The 19,466-nt window shown below is 38.9% G+C and overlaps 1 protein-coding gene across 3 annotated transcripts in view; it reads left to right on the top strand.

The window, feature by feature from the left end:
• Window positions 1-19,466, top strand: part of LOC124279265 (sterol O-acyltransferase 1-like) — a 34,341-nt gene that overhangs the window by 1,191 nt on the left and 13,684 nt on the right. Inside the window, exons 2-6 of one of the 3 annotated variants that reach the window (XM_046715086.1) lie at window positions 4,658-4,719; window positions 9,335-9,462; window positions 11,408-11,440; window positions 17,556-17,618; window positions 18,617-18,724. In XM_046715086.1, the coding sequence (XP_046571042.1) occupies window positions 4,658-4,719; window positions 9,335-9,462; window positions 11,408-11,440; window positions 17,556-17,618; window positions 18,617-18,724 (394 nt within the window). Of the gene's footprint in view, window positions 1-4,657; window positions 4,720-7,147; window positions 7,268-9,334; window positions 9,463-11,407; window positions 11,441-17,555; window positions 17,619-18,616; window positions 18,725-19,466 lie in introns of those variants that run through there. The other 2 variants (XM_046715087.1, XM_046715088.1) reach the window with 2 other exon arrangements.

The raw sequence follows: 19,466 nt of genomic DNA, 5'->3' as shown, positions 1-19,466 counted from the left end.
GTCTGTTACATTTCATGAGCACTACAAGCTCGTTCCAAGTCATGATTGAATTTATCTTTAAGACCCCAAGAAATTTATGTTCCCAACATACTAGTCATCCTTTAAAGATGTGCAATTTGCAAAAAAAATAACCCAAAGAACTACATTGTTTTTTCTTTATGTTTTTGTGCAAAGAAAAATAACCAGGAAAATTTCATAAATGACGCTAACCAATTATTTTCGATGAATGATCGGTTGTAATAAACCAATCATCAATTATGAGATTTTCACCAATTCCCAACACTATAGTGTCTAGCATACTGACTCTGCTGTTCTCTTATCAGCAAATAACCATGTTCCATGCCTGTGAAGAGGGCATCTGTTTTAATAGTGTTTTGGTTCTTTCCCCAACATGAACAGAAATAAGTGATGAAATTCAGATAATATAAGGTTAAACAATGATCAGTATTTGAAGTAAAGTGGGCTCCTTAGACCTTTTAGACTTTCATCAGTGAATTTTTTAATCCTTCAGCCCTTGAAAAATAAGTTTTTATGTTTTGATTATAGCAAAGACCGTTTGACCTTCATGCTAACCTCAGATGATGATGAATCATGCTGTAAAGTGAGTCAGCGGGTGTTCGATATCAAGGACAATTATCATAATGACTGGTATGTTAGAAATACAAATGACACCACAACTTAACTAAAGTATTCAGTCATGCTCATCATGTTAATGTAAACAATTAATGCAGGAGAGGGACATCCTGATTCATTGTCACATGTACATTTCCACACAAGTTGGGGTTCTTTTTGGGGGTTGGGGGTGGGGGTTGATGCCGCACTCAGCAATATTCCAGCTATACGGCAGTGGTCTGTAAATAATCGAGTTCGGACCAGACAATCCAGTGATCAACATCATGAACATTGTTCTACACACTTTGGATATGATCACATGTGTCAGCAAGCCTGACCACCCAAACCCATTAGTCACCTCTTACATCAAGCATGGGTTACTGAAGACCAATTCTAACCCGGACCTTCACGGGTTGCATCACATTGATTCATGTGCAAGAGAGAAAGTTTTGAGCATGACCTATCTGGGTTGTTATTACAAAGATTTGTGTGACACATGCTAGTATTGATCTGATTGCTGAGTCATGGTTTTCAGTCTACCGTGCTTCACTGACGTGGTGATAACTGATTTCTGCTCTTAAGTTTCCTAGTCATTAGCACATTTAGCAATAAACAAAACTTTGAAAACATCAGTCTCAAATCCTGTTTCCTAATCAGAGTCACTGACTTGGTTGACACATCACTTCATCCTAACTGCGTAGATCATTGCTCATGATGTTGATCACTGGATTGTCTGATCCGGACTTGACTGTCCGCCACCATATTACAGCTGGAATATTGCTGAATGTGCCGTTAAACAAGCAAACATACAAAGCCTGTCAGGGGTGGACATAACCCATTGCCCGACGCCCGAGTCCAGTGGTTTTTTCTGTCGGGCAAGCAAATTTGTATATCACACTGTACTGGTGTCCAGTTGATATTCCAATATTAATTATGTTGTTTTTTTTAAAAAATCAACAAGAAAACGGCCGGTATAGTGGAAAAATTATCAGGGCAAGTGATTTTACATGTGCCACTGTACCGGAGTACACTAGCAATTTTAAAGTTATTTCCACCCCTGCCTGTACCCTAGAGGGTCAACCACTAAAGTTACTTGGCGAAGTATATTCACCATGCGACTGGGAATGTACAGAGTGACAGGGTCGGGTCACCATGACCTAAAACAGAACATCGACCCATCGACAACTAGGTGCTAACTACTGGCACACTATGTAATATGAATACAAGATCAAAGACTTATTGTATGGGTCAGGTTATAATTGATCTTCCGTAACCCATGCATGTCGTAAGAGGCGACTAACGGGATCCAGTGGTCAGACTCCCTGACATGGTTGACACATGTCATGGTATCCCAATTGTGTAGATCGATGTTCATGTTGTTGATCACTGGATTGTCTGGTCCAGACTCGATTATTTACAGACCACCGCCATATAGCTGGAATATTGCTAAAAGCGGCGTTAAACTAAACTCGCTGAACAGAATTTTAAGGCAACCAAATCTACGAGGGAAGTTCAAGGTCACCTTGTTTAAGGGCAGCAATGGCAAAATGCATATTGTCAGATTATTACCACAGAGATCAACTACGAAAGATGTATTTTATTGAAAGGGTTGTATTAGTCTGTCAACCTGGTCAAGGACTCCTGCAGGGGTGGAAATAACCCATTGCCCGACGTCCGAGTCAAGTGGTTTTTTTCTGTTGGGCAAGGACATTTGTATATCACGCTGTACCGATGTCCAGTTGACATTCCAATGTTAATTATGTTGTTTGTTTAAAAAATCAATCACAAAGAAAATCGTCCGGTATAGCGGAAAAATTATCAGGGCAAGTGATCTTACATGTGCCACTGTACCAGAGTACACTATCAATTTTAAAGTTATTTCCACCCCTGTCCTGCTGTGATAAACTCTGAGCTGGTGTTGTCCACCGTCAGGACAAGGTTCCAGTTTACACTGGTCATGTTGCCATAGCAGCGGTACTGGAATGTCGACATGACCTTCGACCTGTCAACCTTATTCACCAGATCTGGCCTTTACATTAGCAAGCACCTGTTCCACATTTGAAAACCCCACTCGCATATGTTTGGTCATTTGTTTATCAAGGACCAAGAATTGATACATGCTATGGCAGTCTGCTTGACCAGGACTTGACCTACAAAACTGACCAAGAGAGAAACTAGAACAAATTACGGAAGTGGGTGGTTGCATTGGAGGAAGGGTAACAATGGTTAAACCTCACTACAGTTCTGTCTGTGCAAAACTCAAACTCTTCAATACGATCTTGTATTTACTGTATCTACTGTTTCTGTTGGAATTTAACATGTGTAGTGAGCGAGTGAATATGGTTTTACGCCGCTGTTAGCAATATTCCAGCAATATCACGGTGGGGGACACCAGAACTGGGCTTCACACATTGTACCGATGTGGGGAATCAAACCCGGGTCTTCGGCGTGACGAGCTAACGCTTTAACCACTAGGCTGCCCCACCACCCCTATGAGTATTGTAACGTCACTAGATTTGATGTTAGCATGTCACAAATTGTTCAGTTTCATCGATGTCCACAGCAGTATGCACTTTGATGCAGTGGCATTTGTTTGCTGCACCAGCTGGCGGTTCTCGCCTCACATGCCACAGATTTAAATAGGGAATAGGTTTGGTTGAAGATTTTTTGTACTTTGAAACTGCATATAGCAATATTCCATTTATTATACGGCAGCAAGGAAAGAAACAAGTTTTGATCTGACAGTGATCTATAGTTTTAGCATCATCTTGTGTTGTAGCCAGGTCACAGAGCCTTGTAATCCAATCGTTAGCTGTTATGTTGCTTCTTACAAGAAACACGGGGAAATGTGTGATAGGCATCAATGGTCCGGGGAAATATGGACAGATGTAAATGTAGCAGTGAATACGTGGAATCACTATCCGTCAATACTTGTTATAAGATTAACACCACAAACATAACTGATGTCTTTAGTTAGGTTATTGTTACATATGTATTTCCAACATAGTCATAATCATTATCATCATAATGACAAGGATTAGGAGACAACTGTCTGTACCGCCTAGCACTGACTCATTGTGAAACAGCTTGTGAAACATATCACAGAGCTACAGATAACTTTTTGGGGTCATTGAGTTATGTACTCTCTTGTGTTCATCTCATTTGCGTATCCTAAGTTTCCTTTGAGTAACCAACTAAATTGTACCCACCTCACACAAAGTCAGTTGGTTATTTTGCCATTTTTCATTAATTGTAAAAATATAATAAAGTATAAATGTTTTTTATATTGGATCTGTAATATGAGAAACGATAAGAAAGACTGCAAGTTGTCAAGTTCATGTGTTGAAATAGAACCTCGGAATATACCTCAGCTATTTTATCTATCCAAGCTATGATTCGACATTTTTGTGTGTACGCATGTAAGATCAAATTTATTAAGTATTTACAAAAGTCAAGCGTACTTGCACGCAATAGACTTAATAAGAATTGAGTTTTCACATGAATATTTGCGTAATTTACGCAGATACGCAGAATCTGTACCTCAGATATAAGTGCCATTATAGAAAGACTCATCATCATCAGCAGCAGCATCATCATCATCATCATCACAAAGGTCAAGGATTTCCTATTAAAACCCCAATGTTTAGAGTTTAAATTTTTCGGAGGCGCTGAAACAGGAAAACACGAGAGAACAATTCAAAGAACTTTCAAACACTGAACATTACATATTAATATTAAGTATAGGTATATAATAGCTGTATATCATCACTTGTGATTGTTCATGTTTAGAGAACACACCAATAGTTGACTCTGACAGTTGAACCTGTCAGTTCTATATAAATAGTGTTGGAACACCAAAATCTCCATGTCTGTCTATCTTTGTTAAACCGACAAACGGCAGATTGTTTGCAAGTTGAAACTAATCGATATCCTTTCATTTTGGTTTTATGATACTATGAAACTTCATACATATATGTGTTGTAATAATGTCACAAACTTGCAGTTTTCATGTAACCATAGTAACAGTTATCTCTATTTTCTCCAGAAACCCCCACTACTGCTGCTCAGCGTCAAGTGAATCTCCAGAGAATCCGAGATCAGGCACAGGTCAACAGCAGTTTACTCAATTTGCAGCTCATTATTGTTCTCATGTCACTATCATGCTTGTCAGCAGTTTCCGAAACTCCGTCAAGTTAACTGAGAGACTTGTATGGAAAAAGTGTAGGCCCAAATATTTTAGCTGGATTTTGTTGGTTTGTTGTTTAACGCCACACTCAGCAATATTCCAGCAAAGTATATGGCGGCGGTCTGTAAAATAATCAAGTCTGGACCAGACAATCCAGTGATCAACAGCATGAGCATCTGGAGGGACATACTCTTGCAATATTAGTTACAAAACACAAGTATCTGTGTATATTAGAGCTGTGTATCGTGGCCTAAGTGGCAAGACGATATATCCCGATACCAGTTTAATGAGGCGAGACGATATATCATGAAAGTATTGGCAAGGAACATGCAGACGATTATCGTCACGATACAATGGTGGCGATACGACACGTATCCCGATACTTTACAATTTCTAATAATAGAACAGATATGATAGATAAAATGACTGAAACTTTTTTTGTTATACAGCAGAACATGTGTTCCATTCACACTCACTTAAAAAGCTGTTCATCTAATATAGTTTAAGCATTTAATGCTTAAGAAAGTCAAACATGTTCAGTAATCCTTGATCTAATATACATAAATTTGACAGTGAAGTTTCCTTTGGGAAGTTGTGTTTCAACACAAATGCTTTCAGAAACAACTCAATGTATTTATATCAGCATTCAGAATCACTGAAAAGTCCGCTTTCTAAATTTTATCTTCTCTTTGTTCTCCTTTTTAACAAGGCTAAAACATTGTTCATAGTTGTTGATAAATGGTGTTATTTGTCAAACAACTAAAACATATCTGCATATTTCAATTACTTGAAGACAAATATTCTACAGTTCACAGAGTATGTAAAATGTTCTGTGACTTATACACCAACTCCTTTGTTCATGTAACAGAGACAACAGACAAACAAATTCTTTTAAAGTTCAATTTGTTTTTCAAATTCAGAAGAATTTCAAAGAGACTCCTTTCCTATTCCTAATTCTATACTCCTTACAACTTAAGGTAGTATTTAAGTTGTATCGGGATATATTGTCTCTTGTGGCGATATATCGATGTATCATGGACCCTCGCGATATAAATATCCTGATCTATTGCCTAAATGTGTTTTGTATCGATGCACTTGTATCGCGTAGTTGACGATGTAAACTTCGATACTATCGACGAATCGTTCACTAGTGTATATCATGTAATCAACAGGTAGGTCAGCATGACATTGTCACTGAGATAATGGCTGAACAAGTACAGAACGTGTAAGTTGTAGGTTACAGGCATACACAGACTTTACATAATATACCCATGAAGGTCCGGGTTAGAATATTGGCCTTCAGTAACCCATGCTTGTCGTAAGAGGCAACTAACGGGATCGGGTGGTCAGGCTCGCAGACTTGGTTGACACATATCATCAGTTTCCAATTGTGCAGATCGATACTCATGCTGTTGATCACTGGATTGTCTGGTCCAGACTCGATTATTTACAAACCGCCGCCATATAGCTGGAAAATTGCTGAGTGCAGCGTGAAACTCAACTCACTGAACAGAATTGTAAGGCATAATACTGGTAGTTAGTGAGTGTTACATTGTCACAGGTGAGGAGTTGGCCCCTGCCTGGTGCTCGGCATTAATGGGTACAACAAGGACTGGTCGGCTCGGAGTCAGTATAATGTGTCTGATGGGGTATTCAAGCTTCACTGTGGCATGGTATCTCAGTGAGCTAGCGCTATAAAACTAGCTTAAGTCTGGGCTAGTACAAGAAGCCACACATACACATACACACGCATGCACGTCGTCATATGAGCGAAATATTCTCAAGCACGACGTTAAGGTTAAACCTCACCTCACCTCATGGCTACGATCAATATTCCAAGTTGGTAGTGACAGTAGCTGCAGACTTTGGGTTGAAAGTAGCATATATTTATAACCATCTTCTTGAAATCACTTTAGCTGATCTGATGTCCTTGCTATAATACTCTAAAATCAACTTCCTCTTCTCTAAATCATCCATACGGAGGATCACTGAAAATGTCGTCTGCTAGCAAGTAAACAAAGGGGAATAACTCTTCACAAACTAATGAAAAAGGATGAACAGAGTTGTCTCTCTTGAATGAAACCAAGCTCTGGATAGCTGGTCAAGGTTGTTTATACTAGAAATCCAATTAAACATATTCCTAAAATTCTCAATAATTTCTGGTCATACTATATTTATAACCATCCCAGCAAAACCCTTATAGATAAGAACTGGTGAGTAAAGATAGTCTTCCTGTAGTGTCGCGATATGAGATATGCTTGTGTCTGACATGTGTCCAACATGCAAGGTAAGTGTTTCTCATGGAGAAGACGAGGAGATGTGTTTTGCCATGTGACTGATAGAGTTATCTTGAAGATTAGGAAGACTGCACACACTAATCATGTTGACGCGTAAGTTGTGTACAAACTGTCTGCTGTCTTTGCCGAAATGAAGTCGTATCGTGTCCTTTGTGATGAGAAGAGATATTTGGTGTGTATCTATATTCTGTTTTAATGTCATCTTATTTTCCGAATATGTCAGTTAAGGGTTAGAAGACTAACAGATGATGCATTAACTAACTGAACTGTTTCATAAACAATTTCAAGGACTGGCAGTGACAGTCTTATCAGACTGGAATCGAAGCTTAGTAGAAGGTTATTACTAAACGCCAGGTACTCTTGCTCAAACATCTTCTTCAAATTGGTTACTCAAGTTTTGAATGAACAGTGTCTAGTGAGCGAGTTTGGTTTTATGCCGCTTTTAGCAATATTCCAGCAACATCACGGCGGGGGACACCAGAAATGGGCTTCACACATTGTACCCATGTGGGGAATCGGACCCACAATGTCTAGTGAGCGAGTTTGGTTTTACGCTGCTTTTAGCAATATTCCAGCAACATCACAGCGGGGGACACCAGAAATGGGCTTCACACATTGTACCCATTTGGGGAATCGAACCCACAATGTCTGGTAGTGCTGAATGCCTTTGATGACTTGAGTTTTGAAGACAGACAGATATTTTATTCACATCTCTTCGCTGTTCATCTTAAAGAAATATATACACACTCAAGACTTAGTACAATAAGAATATGCTACAGATAAAGAATACAACAAAAGACATGTACAGAAGTGGGGAGTACAACAGTTGTATCAGTGCCGACTAACTTCAGATCTCTCAGCTTATTGTGTTGACAAACCTAATGGATAAAAACTTCTATTATTTTGTAAGTGCACTCAGGAAATAAAACAAGTTGTTATCCATAAATTTTGTCAATATTGTTCTTCCAAACTTCTAAAATGCCTCTTACAGGCACAATGTCATGCTTTTTCGACAATATTTTGGTCTATAATATATATATATATATTATAGACCCCTATATTGGGGCATAGGCACTCACTTTAGCATCCTATTGATGCAATAAAAGACTTATTATCTCTTACTACTAGCCTGAAATTGATAATTGAAACTTCGAGGCGAGCAGCCTCCAAACAGACAGCGCTTGACATAAATGGAATGTAAATGATTGCTCCATACATCGAAAACTGTCGCATGCTGTGTTGTCGGTGTTTGCCTAACTGGTTTCAATCACAAGTTGCATTATAGAATATTCGTAAAGAGAGCTCCAAGGGACATAACTCTAAGGGGTTCGCTTGAAATAATGTTCGGTCAGTAGAGGGAGCAAGAGTCGATTTAGTGCATCATTGCATTAATTCATTTGAGAACCGAACTTCTTAATTTCATATTGTAATCTTAATGCATATTTTTTTTTGAGGAATACGTTATATGGTAGCTTTGCTGGGGGCTGATGCTTAGTACTAATGAGAGAAATGCAATATTGATTTCTAGAGAAGTGTGGCATGATAGTGCGCCTTTAAAAAAGTTCTCAGCTTCTTTCTTCCAGTACTTTCCATGAGAATATTTTATAGTTGTAGGGATTTTCAATTAGGTGTCAGTGTTTCGAAAATTCAACAATTTAAAGCGGCCTTTCTCATAACTCCAATATCAAAGACCGCCTCCGTGGTGTAGTGGTTAGAGCGTCCGCCCAGAGAGTGGAAGGTCGCGGGTTCAATCCCCGACCACGTCATACCAAAAGACGTTAAAATATGGTACTTGTTGGTCCCTGCCTGGCTCTCGGCATTTATGGGTACAACAAGGACTGGTCGGCTCGGAGTCAGTATAATGTGTCTGAGTGGGGTATTCATGCTTCACTGCGGCATGGTATCTCAGTGGGCTAGCACTATAAAACCAGCTTTAGTCTGGGCTAGTACAAGCAGCCGCACGTTACACACGCATGCACGACGTCATATGAGCGAAATATTCTCAAGCACGACATTAAACCCAATTTCACCTCACCTCACCTCCAATATCAAAAGTTAAAGATTTTATGTTATGGGTATTAAATAGTGAAGTTCTCAAGTACTTTGTTGCCCTTTAATACTATTTGTGTAACTGTTTTGAAGGGCGTAAAAGTTTCTCATTTTAGATGTAACATTTCCTCAGAATACCCTTTTCAAAATACTGCATGTGAATTATTCACAACATGAATTATTTTTTCAGCGGTTGAAAGGGGAGCTTCACGAGAATTTGAACAAGCATTTAGATGAATTGTTTGAGTCGTTCGTCGCGGAAGTTGAGCTTATTGAACAAGGCAGTACAAGCAATGGGTTTCCTGTCTCATCCAAAAGGTATTTATCTGCTCTCCATATTGAGGAAGTTGATGATCACAGATGATTAATGCATATTTGTTCACAAGCAATCTGCAAAGAATTAATGTTACTGCTTGTTAGTTATTTCATTGTATGGTATGCTTCATCTGTACAGCAATATAAATATGTCTGAGGATATTTGCAGAAACTTGATTCACAAATCCTTGCATTTAATTCGGTCTTTGCATGTATACTATTCTGAATCTGAATAACAATGCTTACATTTACAGACTATATTACAACTTACAAATATGTTAACAGCATAGGGGCGGTGGGGTAGCCTAATGGTTAAAGCGTTGGCTCGTCACGCCGAAGACCCGGGTTCAAATCCCCACATGGGTACAATGTGTGAAGCCCATTTCTGGTGTCCCCCGCCGTGATGTTGCTGGAATATTGCTAAAAGCGGAGTAAAACCAAACTCAGTCAGTCAGTCAGTGTTAACAGCATAACTACTATCATAGTCCTTTTGGACACTTTTATAGCAACTTAGATATGACACATATTACTATATGTTTCATATATATACAGATTATGTCAGTGCTCAATATTTACAGTAAAACGGGAAGTTTTGTCTTTACTGATAGCCCTGTAACTATGGAAACAAGAGTAACCATGGCAATGCAGATAATGTGATATTTCCTGTAGGTACAAATCAGAATTATGCTTCAATCTAACCGCACTTAATTTTGTAATTTCACCAATTTCTGAGTAAATATGTGAAGGTTTGAATTGCTTGATATATTTTTCGAAATCAAAATTTTGTCAATAGACTGTGAAACATCCGGTAGGGTTCTGGAATAGAATATGTCTCCAACAACCCATGATTGCTGTATAGGGAGACTACATGGAGTGAGGGGCGGTGGGGTAGCCTAATGGTTAAAGTGTTGGCTCGTCACGCCGAAGACCCAGGTTCAATCCCCACATGGGTACAATGTGTTAAGCCCATTTCTGGTGTCCCCCGCCGTGATGTTGCTGGAATATTGCTAAAAGCGGCGTAAAACCAAACTCAGTCAGTCAGTCAGTACATGGAGTGATGACGCTTATTGACTTGGTTGATAATGTTTCATTGTACACTAATGGACTCCGTCATTCTTCATAATATAGGGGCGGTGGGGTAGCCTAATGGTTAAAGCATTGGCTCGTCACGCCGAAGACCCGGGTTCGAATCCCCACATGGGTACAATGTGTGAAGCCCATTTCTGGTGTCCTTGCCGTGATATAGCTGGAATATTGCTAAAAGCGGCGTAAAATTAAACACACTCACTCAGTCACTCTTCGTAATATCAATCTCTGGATTTTCGGGTCCAGACTAGACTGTTTACAGACTTCCATCGTGTAGCTGGAATATTGCTGAGAGGACTTTCAACAACAAACAGCCAACGTACTAACCTCAGAGCTCCAGATAAGATTTAGCTCATGTGGGTACTGTACCCACTGTAATTTTTTGGAGTGGGTATTATGAATGTTGAGTGGGTATTTTTCATTTTCCGTTACCCACTGCTTTCAAATATGTGGGTATTTCAGTCATTTTACTCACCTAAGTATTATGTCATTGAGTAAGTTTACTAAGCAGGTATGTCCTGCCTTATATCATACCTAATCAAAACCAACTTAAATATAATGGAAATGATTTCATAAAAACATCACTTATCCAATACTGACAGTACAACACTTGTCCTATACTAACAGTACAACTTGATAGCAATCGATGTCTTTTTCATTACGCGAGCGATTTTTATAAATATATTCCGTACACATTTGTTTTAAACTTTTTGTGTATCTAACATTTTAAATGCGTAATTGGTACGCAACAATTATTTTTCAATGCGTAATTGGAAATTTTCTATGCGTATTTTACCCGGATCGCAGCTTATCTGGGCCTCTGTAACCTAACCTAACCTGTGCAGTTTTCTCTTTATCTCAGCGTCATAATTAAGGAAGAGTCTCTTAATAAGCAGTATGTATCACCGGGTGGCTTTGTATTTACCCAGGATGCTTCGGTAGTTTTGTTATAACCTAGTGAAGAGCCAAGAAACAACGCCATGAACGTGGCAGCGTCATGTTGCCGTAACAATGCCGTATACACAACGTCAGCTGTTTCCTGAATGATGCCACAGACATAATGTGATATTTGTTCTTCCCAGTAAATGTTGTATACACAATGAGATGGAGGGTTTTACCAGAATATACCTTATAGACTTGACGTGAGCTGTTCCACCAACAATGCCATTGACACGCGACGTAAGAATCTAAGATGCTCACAGAATAAGGCTGTATGCGCTTGACGTAGGGTGTTCACAGAATAAGGCTGTATACGCTTGACGTAGGGTTTCACAGAATAAGGCTGTATAAATGTGACGTAGGGTGTTCTGAGAACTCAAAGACTGTTTAATACTGATTACCATCAGAAAGTTGGCAACCACGAAGTGGAACTTGCCACCGTTTCTCAGCAGTTTCCATTTTTCTGCTTTAGACCAAGATCAATGGTTTATGTTTGAAGAGTCTTTTTGATCTTTTCACTAATGGACACACAGTCAACTGTATAAATTCTGAGGTTTCATTTTGTTTAAGTAATTTCGTGTTTTCATTACAAACAAGCATGACTCCATTTTGTAGAGAATGCTGATTTTGCAATTTCCAAACTTCATGTCTGCTGTGTAACTGATGTGTTTAGTAAACAGAGGTAGGATATTGTTGAACATGGTTGAACACATGTAGGACAGCTGTCGTTGTGACAGATCATGTTTTCATTGTATATTTATCTCAGTGGGTACAGGATACAGCCATCACAGAAAGGATGACCGTAGCTATTGAAAGGGCGAATTACTTAGCACAGATTACAGAATGACTTACTATTTGGAGTTCCTATTCATGGTTTTTCTTCTTTTGTAATTTTCAAATGAAAATTCTGTAGATCACCAAACAGTTTAAAACAGAACTAATAAAAGAAAACTGAATTAATGTGAAACGATCATTATACAATCAAACAAGATTGTAACCGAGAGACAATAATTGTTTTTAAAAGTTACGTCTCAGCTGTATTTGATGCATATGGGGAAAAAATCATCGTATCTCCGGAATTATTAAATTCAAATTGCATGATGCTTATTGCCCAGTGTCTTTTGAGGATTAGTTTCAGGGATATATGGTTGCAATATATCTGAGAAAAGGTCATTAGTATTTTAATTCTGTCACATCCAATAATGAGTCCACTTGCATTGCTTGTGTAGTGGGTTAATGGTTATGTTATGGAAGGTCTTGTATACTGGGTGAATATTGTGTACTTAGAAGGCATTTTGTATGAGGTAGAGACTATGTATTTAGAAAAGTCACTGTGTATTACGGGAATATTGGGTTTTGGAAACGTATTATGGGCTGGATGAATATTGTGTACTTAGAAGGCCTGTGTATTAGGTTAACACACCTTACTAAGCAAAGCATTGTGACTATTTTGCATTGGTATGGTATTGTGTATTTGATGAATATTATGTATTGGGTGGATATTGTGTACCAAGAAAGGCATGGTGTAATGGATGGATATCATGTATTGGAAAAGCATTGTGTATTGGATGGATAATGTGTATCAAGAATGTATAGTGTATTGGATGAATATAGTATATTGGAAAGCATTGTGTATTGGATGAATATTGTATATTCAAATTGTGTATTGATAATATTGTGTATTGGAAAGTCATTGTGTATTGGATGAATACTATATATTGTAAAGGCATTGTGTATTGATAATATTGTGTATTGGAAAGGCATTGTGTATTGGATGAACATCGTATATTGGAAAGGCATTGTGTATTGGATGAATATCGTATATTGGAAAGGCATTGTGTATTGGATGAATATCGTATATTGGAAAGGTATTGTGTATTGGATGAATATCGTATATTGGAAAGGTATTGTGTATTGGATGAATACTGTGTATAAGAACGGCATTGTTTCTTGGCTCTTCCACTGCATGACTAACATGACAGGGACCTGGCCCGGGTGTTTTCACTGCTGAACTTCTCTGCTCAGCATCCTCTAACTTTCCGTATACATACAGTTGTTTAGTTTGTGAAAACCATCAAGGGGAGGTAACTCAGACACTTTGTTATTTCATTATTTCTTTGCACAATTTATGGTATTTCAGAACCCTGTTTGCATCTCCCCTTTTTGCAATAATTTAACAAAACTCACTAAACTGAAATTATGGTTCATGTTTTCAAAGATTTAAGAAGTATTTTGAATTAAGAGTCATCAGTAGGCAGTTTGGGGAAACCAGCTGCGTTACATACATGCTCCCTCCTCAACATGTTCAAATATATGGCATGTGTGAATTCCAATGTGAATTTGAAAATTTGAATTTTATGGCCTGATGCAGATTTGGGACTGAATAATGGCCGCTGATGTGAGCAGAAAACCTTAGTGTTAAAGACACTGAGTAGCTTAGTTTGCATACAGACATAATAAATGGCTATTATTCAGCTTGAAACTGCTGAATTCTCTTGTGATGAAAGGCCATTTATGGTTATTCATCATTATTAAGTGAAGGGTTTGATGGTAAACAGCTGTGCACATTCCTTGACAAACCAACAACCTGCACGTCTGGGCACGTATCAAGTTTCTGTCAGCAGTGGATGTCACTATGTAATAGATGTGATATTTGGAATTACACTTTCTCAGTGAAGTAGAATTTAAGTACTTATATTAGGTGGGATACCATCCAAGAATCGAACCCACATTCTAAGAGTTCAGTGCCAAATCATGAGAACCTACTCAGCAACCAGAAAATGGTTCTCCTGGCAACACACCTTACCAATAAATAGCACCAATGTTCCAGGCAACATGGCATACCAATATCTGGCACCAGTTCTCCTGGCAACACACCTTACCAATAAATAGCACCAATGTTCCAGGCAACATGGCATACCAATATCTGGCACCAGTTCTCCAGGCAACACACCATACCAATATATCATATGGCACCAGTTCTCCAGGCAACATGGCATACCAATATCTGGCACCAGTTCTCCAGGCAACACACCTTACCAATAAATAGCACCAATGTTCCAGGCAACATGGCATACCAATATCTGGCACCAGTTGTCCTGGCAACACACCTTACCAATAAATAGCACCAGTTCTCCAGGCAACATGGCATACCAATATCTGGCACCAGTTCTCCAGGCAACATGGCATACCAATATATCATATGGCACCAGTTCTCCAGGCAACATGGCATACCAATATCTGGCACCAGTGCAAAAAGGGGCCCAAAACCTCAACACACCTTACCAATAAATGGCAGTCTAATAAAGGTAGTCTAGATCATATACATTGTGTTCCTCTCCAATAAGCCATTGCAGCAGTGGTGGCAAAAAACCATTTCCATTACTAAACAGCAGCACCAAATTTTTAAACTTAAACATTTTATTGTTAGTAGTGGGATTCAATATCTGGCTCTGAGCGAGCTGATCTTCGCCACACATGTTTCCCAAGTACGATGTCATCATAATTATTCTTCAGATAATTAGAGTTCTGTTATTTTGCTGAAATTGTTTGCCTTTCCCTGCTGACAATGACTCTTGTTACATGTGTTTCTTTGTTGATTGTCTAAACTGTTGACTACATATACAGGTGAGCTACAGTACAATGGTGCTATTCTTTATCAGAACACCACAACATGATTCAAACATACCTTTATTGTTTTATTATCTATTATTTTGTTCAAGGAAATTATGACAATGTAGCCTTAAGCTTATTCTATTATCATGTGCATCTGTGACATTAGGATCAGAACGGTCTTCATTTGTGTTTTCATGGGGGGCATCTGTTATTTATTTTTTAATATTCTGTTGAAGCTGTAACGACTTTGCACAGAGTTCATTGTTTTGCATCTTTTGTCCCTCAGAATGTTTAATTAGAGGTTCTCCTCCTTGCATGTTACCATGGTTACCTCGAGGTATTAGAGAGTTTTCCCATGCTCGTTGCTTTTGGAGAGGAAACGGTTGGCCTGGTGATTTCAGCAACATGGTCCTGTTTGATGAAGCTGACGTAGCACTACGGCTGTCGTAATTCAGGGACAAAGTAGCAGAGTTACGACAGTCGCAGTGCTACTATCATGCTGTGTTGCCATGGTAACCCAATCACATGGATTGTTGTATAGTGTTTGAAGTAGGGGTTGTCAGGCCTGGATTTAGGTCCCATCTGGTGTGATTTAGCCAGTTCTATATGCTGCACAAGACAACTCTCTGTCAGTCAAGCATGACCTGAATTCCTTGTGGTCGTAACAGAAGGCCCAATGGCCTGGGCCTAGATTTTCAAAGCTCTCTTAACGCTAAGATAGTCGTAAGTTCATGTTAATGTATGGCACTTACGAATATCTTATCACTAAGAGAGCCTCGAAAATCTAGGCCCTGGCTAGCTATTCTCGAACGTTCAAGTTCTAATTCTTAGGGCTTCTTTTGAAGCCCATTCTTAACACATTAGCTACTGCGATCAAAGTTAAAATTCTTAGGGCTACTCTGAACGCTTTGAGGAATAAGGGCCGTCTTATTTCATATGCAGAGTTGTGTCCCTTCAGCATGCCAGGAACCGGTGATCATGGGTTTAAATCCAACATTTGCTCTATTAAGCATCTGGGGCCTGCATCAATTCGGGCTCTCCTCCCACATGAAGCTGACCCACCGTGATATAACTGAAATACTGTTTAAAGTGGAGTTATACTTACCTCACTCACTCACTCCTCCCACATGAAGCTGACCCACCATGATATAACTGAAATACTAACTGAAATACTGTTTAAAGTGGAGTTATACTTACCTCACTCACTCACCTCCCACATGAAGCTGACCCACCATGATATAACTGAAATACTGTTTAAAGTGGAGTTATACTTACCTCACTCACTCACTCCTCCCACATGAAGCTGACCCACCATGATATAACTGAAATACTGTTTAAAGTGGAGTTATACTTACCTCACTCACTCACTCCTCCCACATGAAGCTGACCCACCATGATATAACTGAAATACTGTTTAAAGTGGAGTTATACTTACCTCACTCACTCACTCCTCCCACATGAAGCTGACCCACCATGATATAACTGAAATACTGTTTAAAGTGGAGTTATACTTACCTCACTCACTCCTCCCACATGAAGCTGACCCACCATGATATAACTGAAATACTGTTTAAAGTGGAGTTATACTTACCTCACTCACTCCCACTCCTCCCACATGAAATACTGCTGACCCACCATGATATATAACTGAAATACTGTTTAAAGTGGAGTTATACTTACCTCACTCACTCACTCCTCCCACATGAAGCTGACCCACCATGATATAACTGAAATACTGTTTAAAGTGGAGTTATACTTACCTCACTCACTCACTCCTCCCACATGAAGCTGACCCACCATGATATAACTGAAATACTGTTTAAAGTGGAGTTATACTTACCTCACTCACTCCTCACTCCTCCCACATGAAGCTGACCCACCATGATATAACTGAAATACTGTTTAAAGTGGAGTTATACTTACCTCACTCACTCACTCCTCCCACATGAAGCTGACCCACCATGATATAACTGAAATACTGTTTAAAGTGGAGTTATACTTACCTCACTCACTCCTCCTCCCATGAAGCTGATCCACCGTGATATAACTGAAATACTGTTTAAAGTGGAGTTATACTTACCTCACTCACACTGTAAGCCCCTCACCATGTGTCTATCATGAGTTTTATGTACCGGTAGTATACTGTTGTAATATACATTATGTCATATCATTTTCTTATAACTGCTTATGACCCAATACGCTTAACTTTCTCACACACACATGTATAATATGCAGACATGTAATCAATATGTTTCTGTTTCCAATAGCAACTGTAGCATTCCTGCCTTAAGAATGTTATCTGATAGGTTTGGTCTACTCTGTGGCAACTGGTTAACAAATACAACTAACTGGCTCTAATTCTAAAATGTCGAAGTTAATGTTAGTTATTTCCATTCATGTAATTGTTAATATGTACTTGTGTTACCATGGTGATACCAATTCCATAAACTTTTCAGCAAAAGTAGGAAAGATGGGGATCTTCCAGATAAAGTGTTCGTAAATCGTCGATCAGTATTAACGTGAGTATAAGAGTTGTTGGTTCATCACAGATTCCTCTCTTCTGCCTGGAGCGATGAACATTCAAATCAATTATTCGCCCTGATAAAGATTTTCATTCTCAGATACAATGTGTGAAGCCCAGTTCTGGTGTCCCCCGCCGTGATATTGCTAGAATATTGCTAAAAGTGGTGTAAAACCCAACTCACTCAATCCTTCTCTGATTCTTCACAGACCGCCACCATATAGCTGAAATATTGCTGAGTGGGGTGTTAAACAAAAAACAAACAAATGAAAGTACCTGTTGCCAACATGGTTGAGAATCTTCAGATTGACATCAACTAGTGATCTATACATGAGATTCTTAAATATAAAAGGACCTTTAAGATCTCATCATTTTTGTTGAATTTTGTTTTCAACAGCAAAAATTCACTTTGTTTTTGTATGTGAATTATGCATATGATACAGATAGGATTGCTAATGAATAAATGCTTAATTAATTACATACATTCATAATATTCACAGTGAGAATAAGACTAACAGTATTTTTATTATGGTTTGATTGTGTTCATGAACATCCTGATATACTCTATATTCATGGGCACAAAAATGCGTAGTCTGTTCAGATGTTAATCGACCGCCTCCATGGTGTAGTGGTTAGAGCGTCCGCCCGGATAGCAGAAGGTCGCGGGTTCGATCCCCGACCGCGTTAAAATATGGTACTTGTTGGTCCCTGCCTGGCGCTCGGCATTAATGGGTACAACAAGGACTGGTCGGCTCGGAATCAGTATAATGTGTCTGAGTGGGTATTCATGCTTCACTGCGGCATGGTATCTCAGTGGGCTAGAACTATAAAACCAGCTTAAGTCTGGGCTAGTACAAGCAGCTGCACATACACATGCACGTCATCATATGAGCGAAATATTCTCAAGCACGACGTAAAACCCAATTTCACCTCACCTCAGATGTTAATCATATGAATATATTTATGGTAATACATGGGTCCTGTTTCTGTTTTCAGGGAATTGTTCGAGATCAACCATATAAGAACAATCTACCATATATTTGTTGCAATACTCGTAGTTTTTAGTCTTAATACCATCATCTTCGACTGGGTGGAACAAGGCAGGTAAGCCACGGACATGTTTACTGCGCTATTGTAAAATACCTTTATAACCAACTCCAAGGGACCACTGAAATTAGTTCGTTATATCCGTAGTTCGCTATTCACTTTTTTATATGATAATATAACTTTTATTCAGGACATTTAAAACAGTTCGCTAAAGCTGTCAGTTCGTTATTTCCGTGTTCGTTATAAAAGTATTCTACTGTATTTTATGATGTGAAGTTTTCGGAACAAAGGTCAGGGAGAAAATTGAAATACTTTTTGGGTATAACAGTTTACTTCGAAACCTGAATAGAATATGTTCGCCAAACCCTCTACTGGTCAGATGCAACCAAAGGGATCTAGTGGTCAGTTTTAGTTGGTTGATTTCATCATTTCTGATGTCACAGGTCATTTCTCATGTCATCAGTCACTTGATTATCTGATTCATACAACTGGAATATTTCCATGTGTGAAGCAAAACAACAAACATTAAAAATATACATCTTCTCATCTCCCCTCCCTCTCGCTCTTTTTCCAAATTCACTCTCTCCATTAACCCATCAAGATCCAGGTCAGAATTGATCTTCAGCAATCCATGCTTCTCATAAGAGGCGACTAACGGGATTGGGTGGTCAGACTCACTGACTTGGTTGACACATGTCTGTCAAAATCATATCTGACCGTACTCACTACTTAAATTCGGAATACAACCTCCTCCCTTCAGGCCGCCGCTACAAAGTTCCAATTGTGAAAACTAAGAGAG

This window comes from Haliotis rubra, unplaced genomic scaffold, assembly GCF_003918875.1.
Source record: "Haliotis rubra isolate DU_JTF1 unplaced genomic scaffold, ASM391887v1 Scf249, whole genome shotgun sequence".
Taxonomy (NCBI): Eukaryota; Metazoa; Mollusca; class Gastropoda; order Lepetellida; family Haliotidae; genus Haliotis; species Haliotis rubra.
This window is presented reverse-complemented; position numbering and strand designations above follow the sequence as displayed.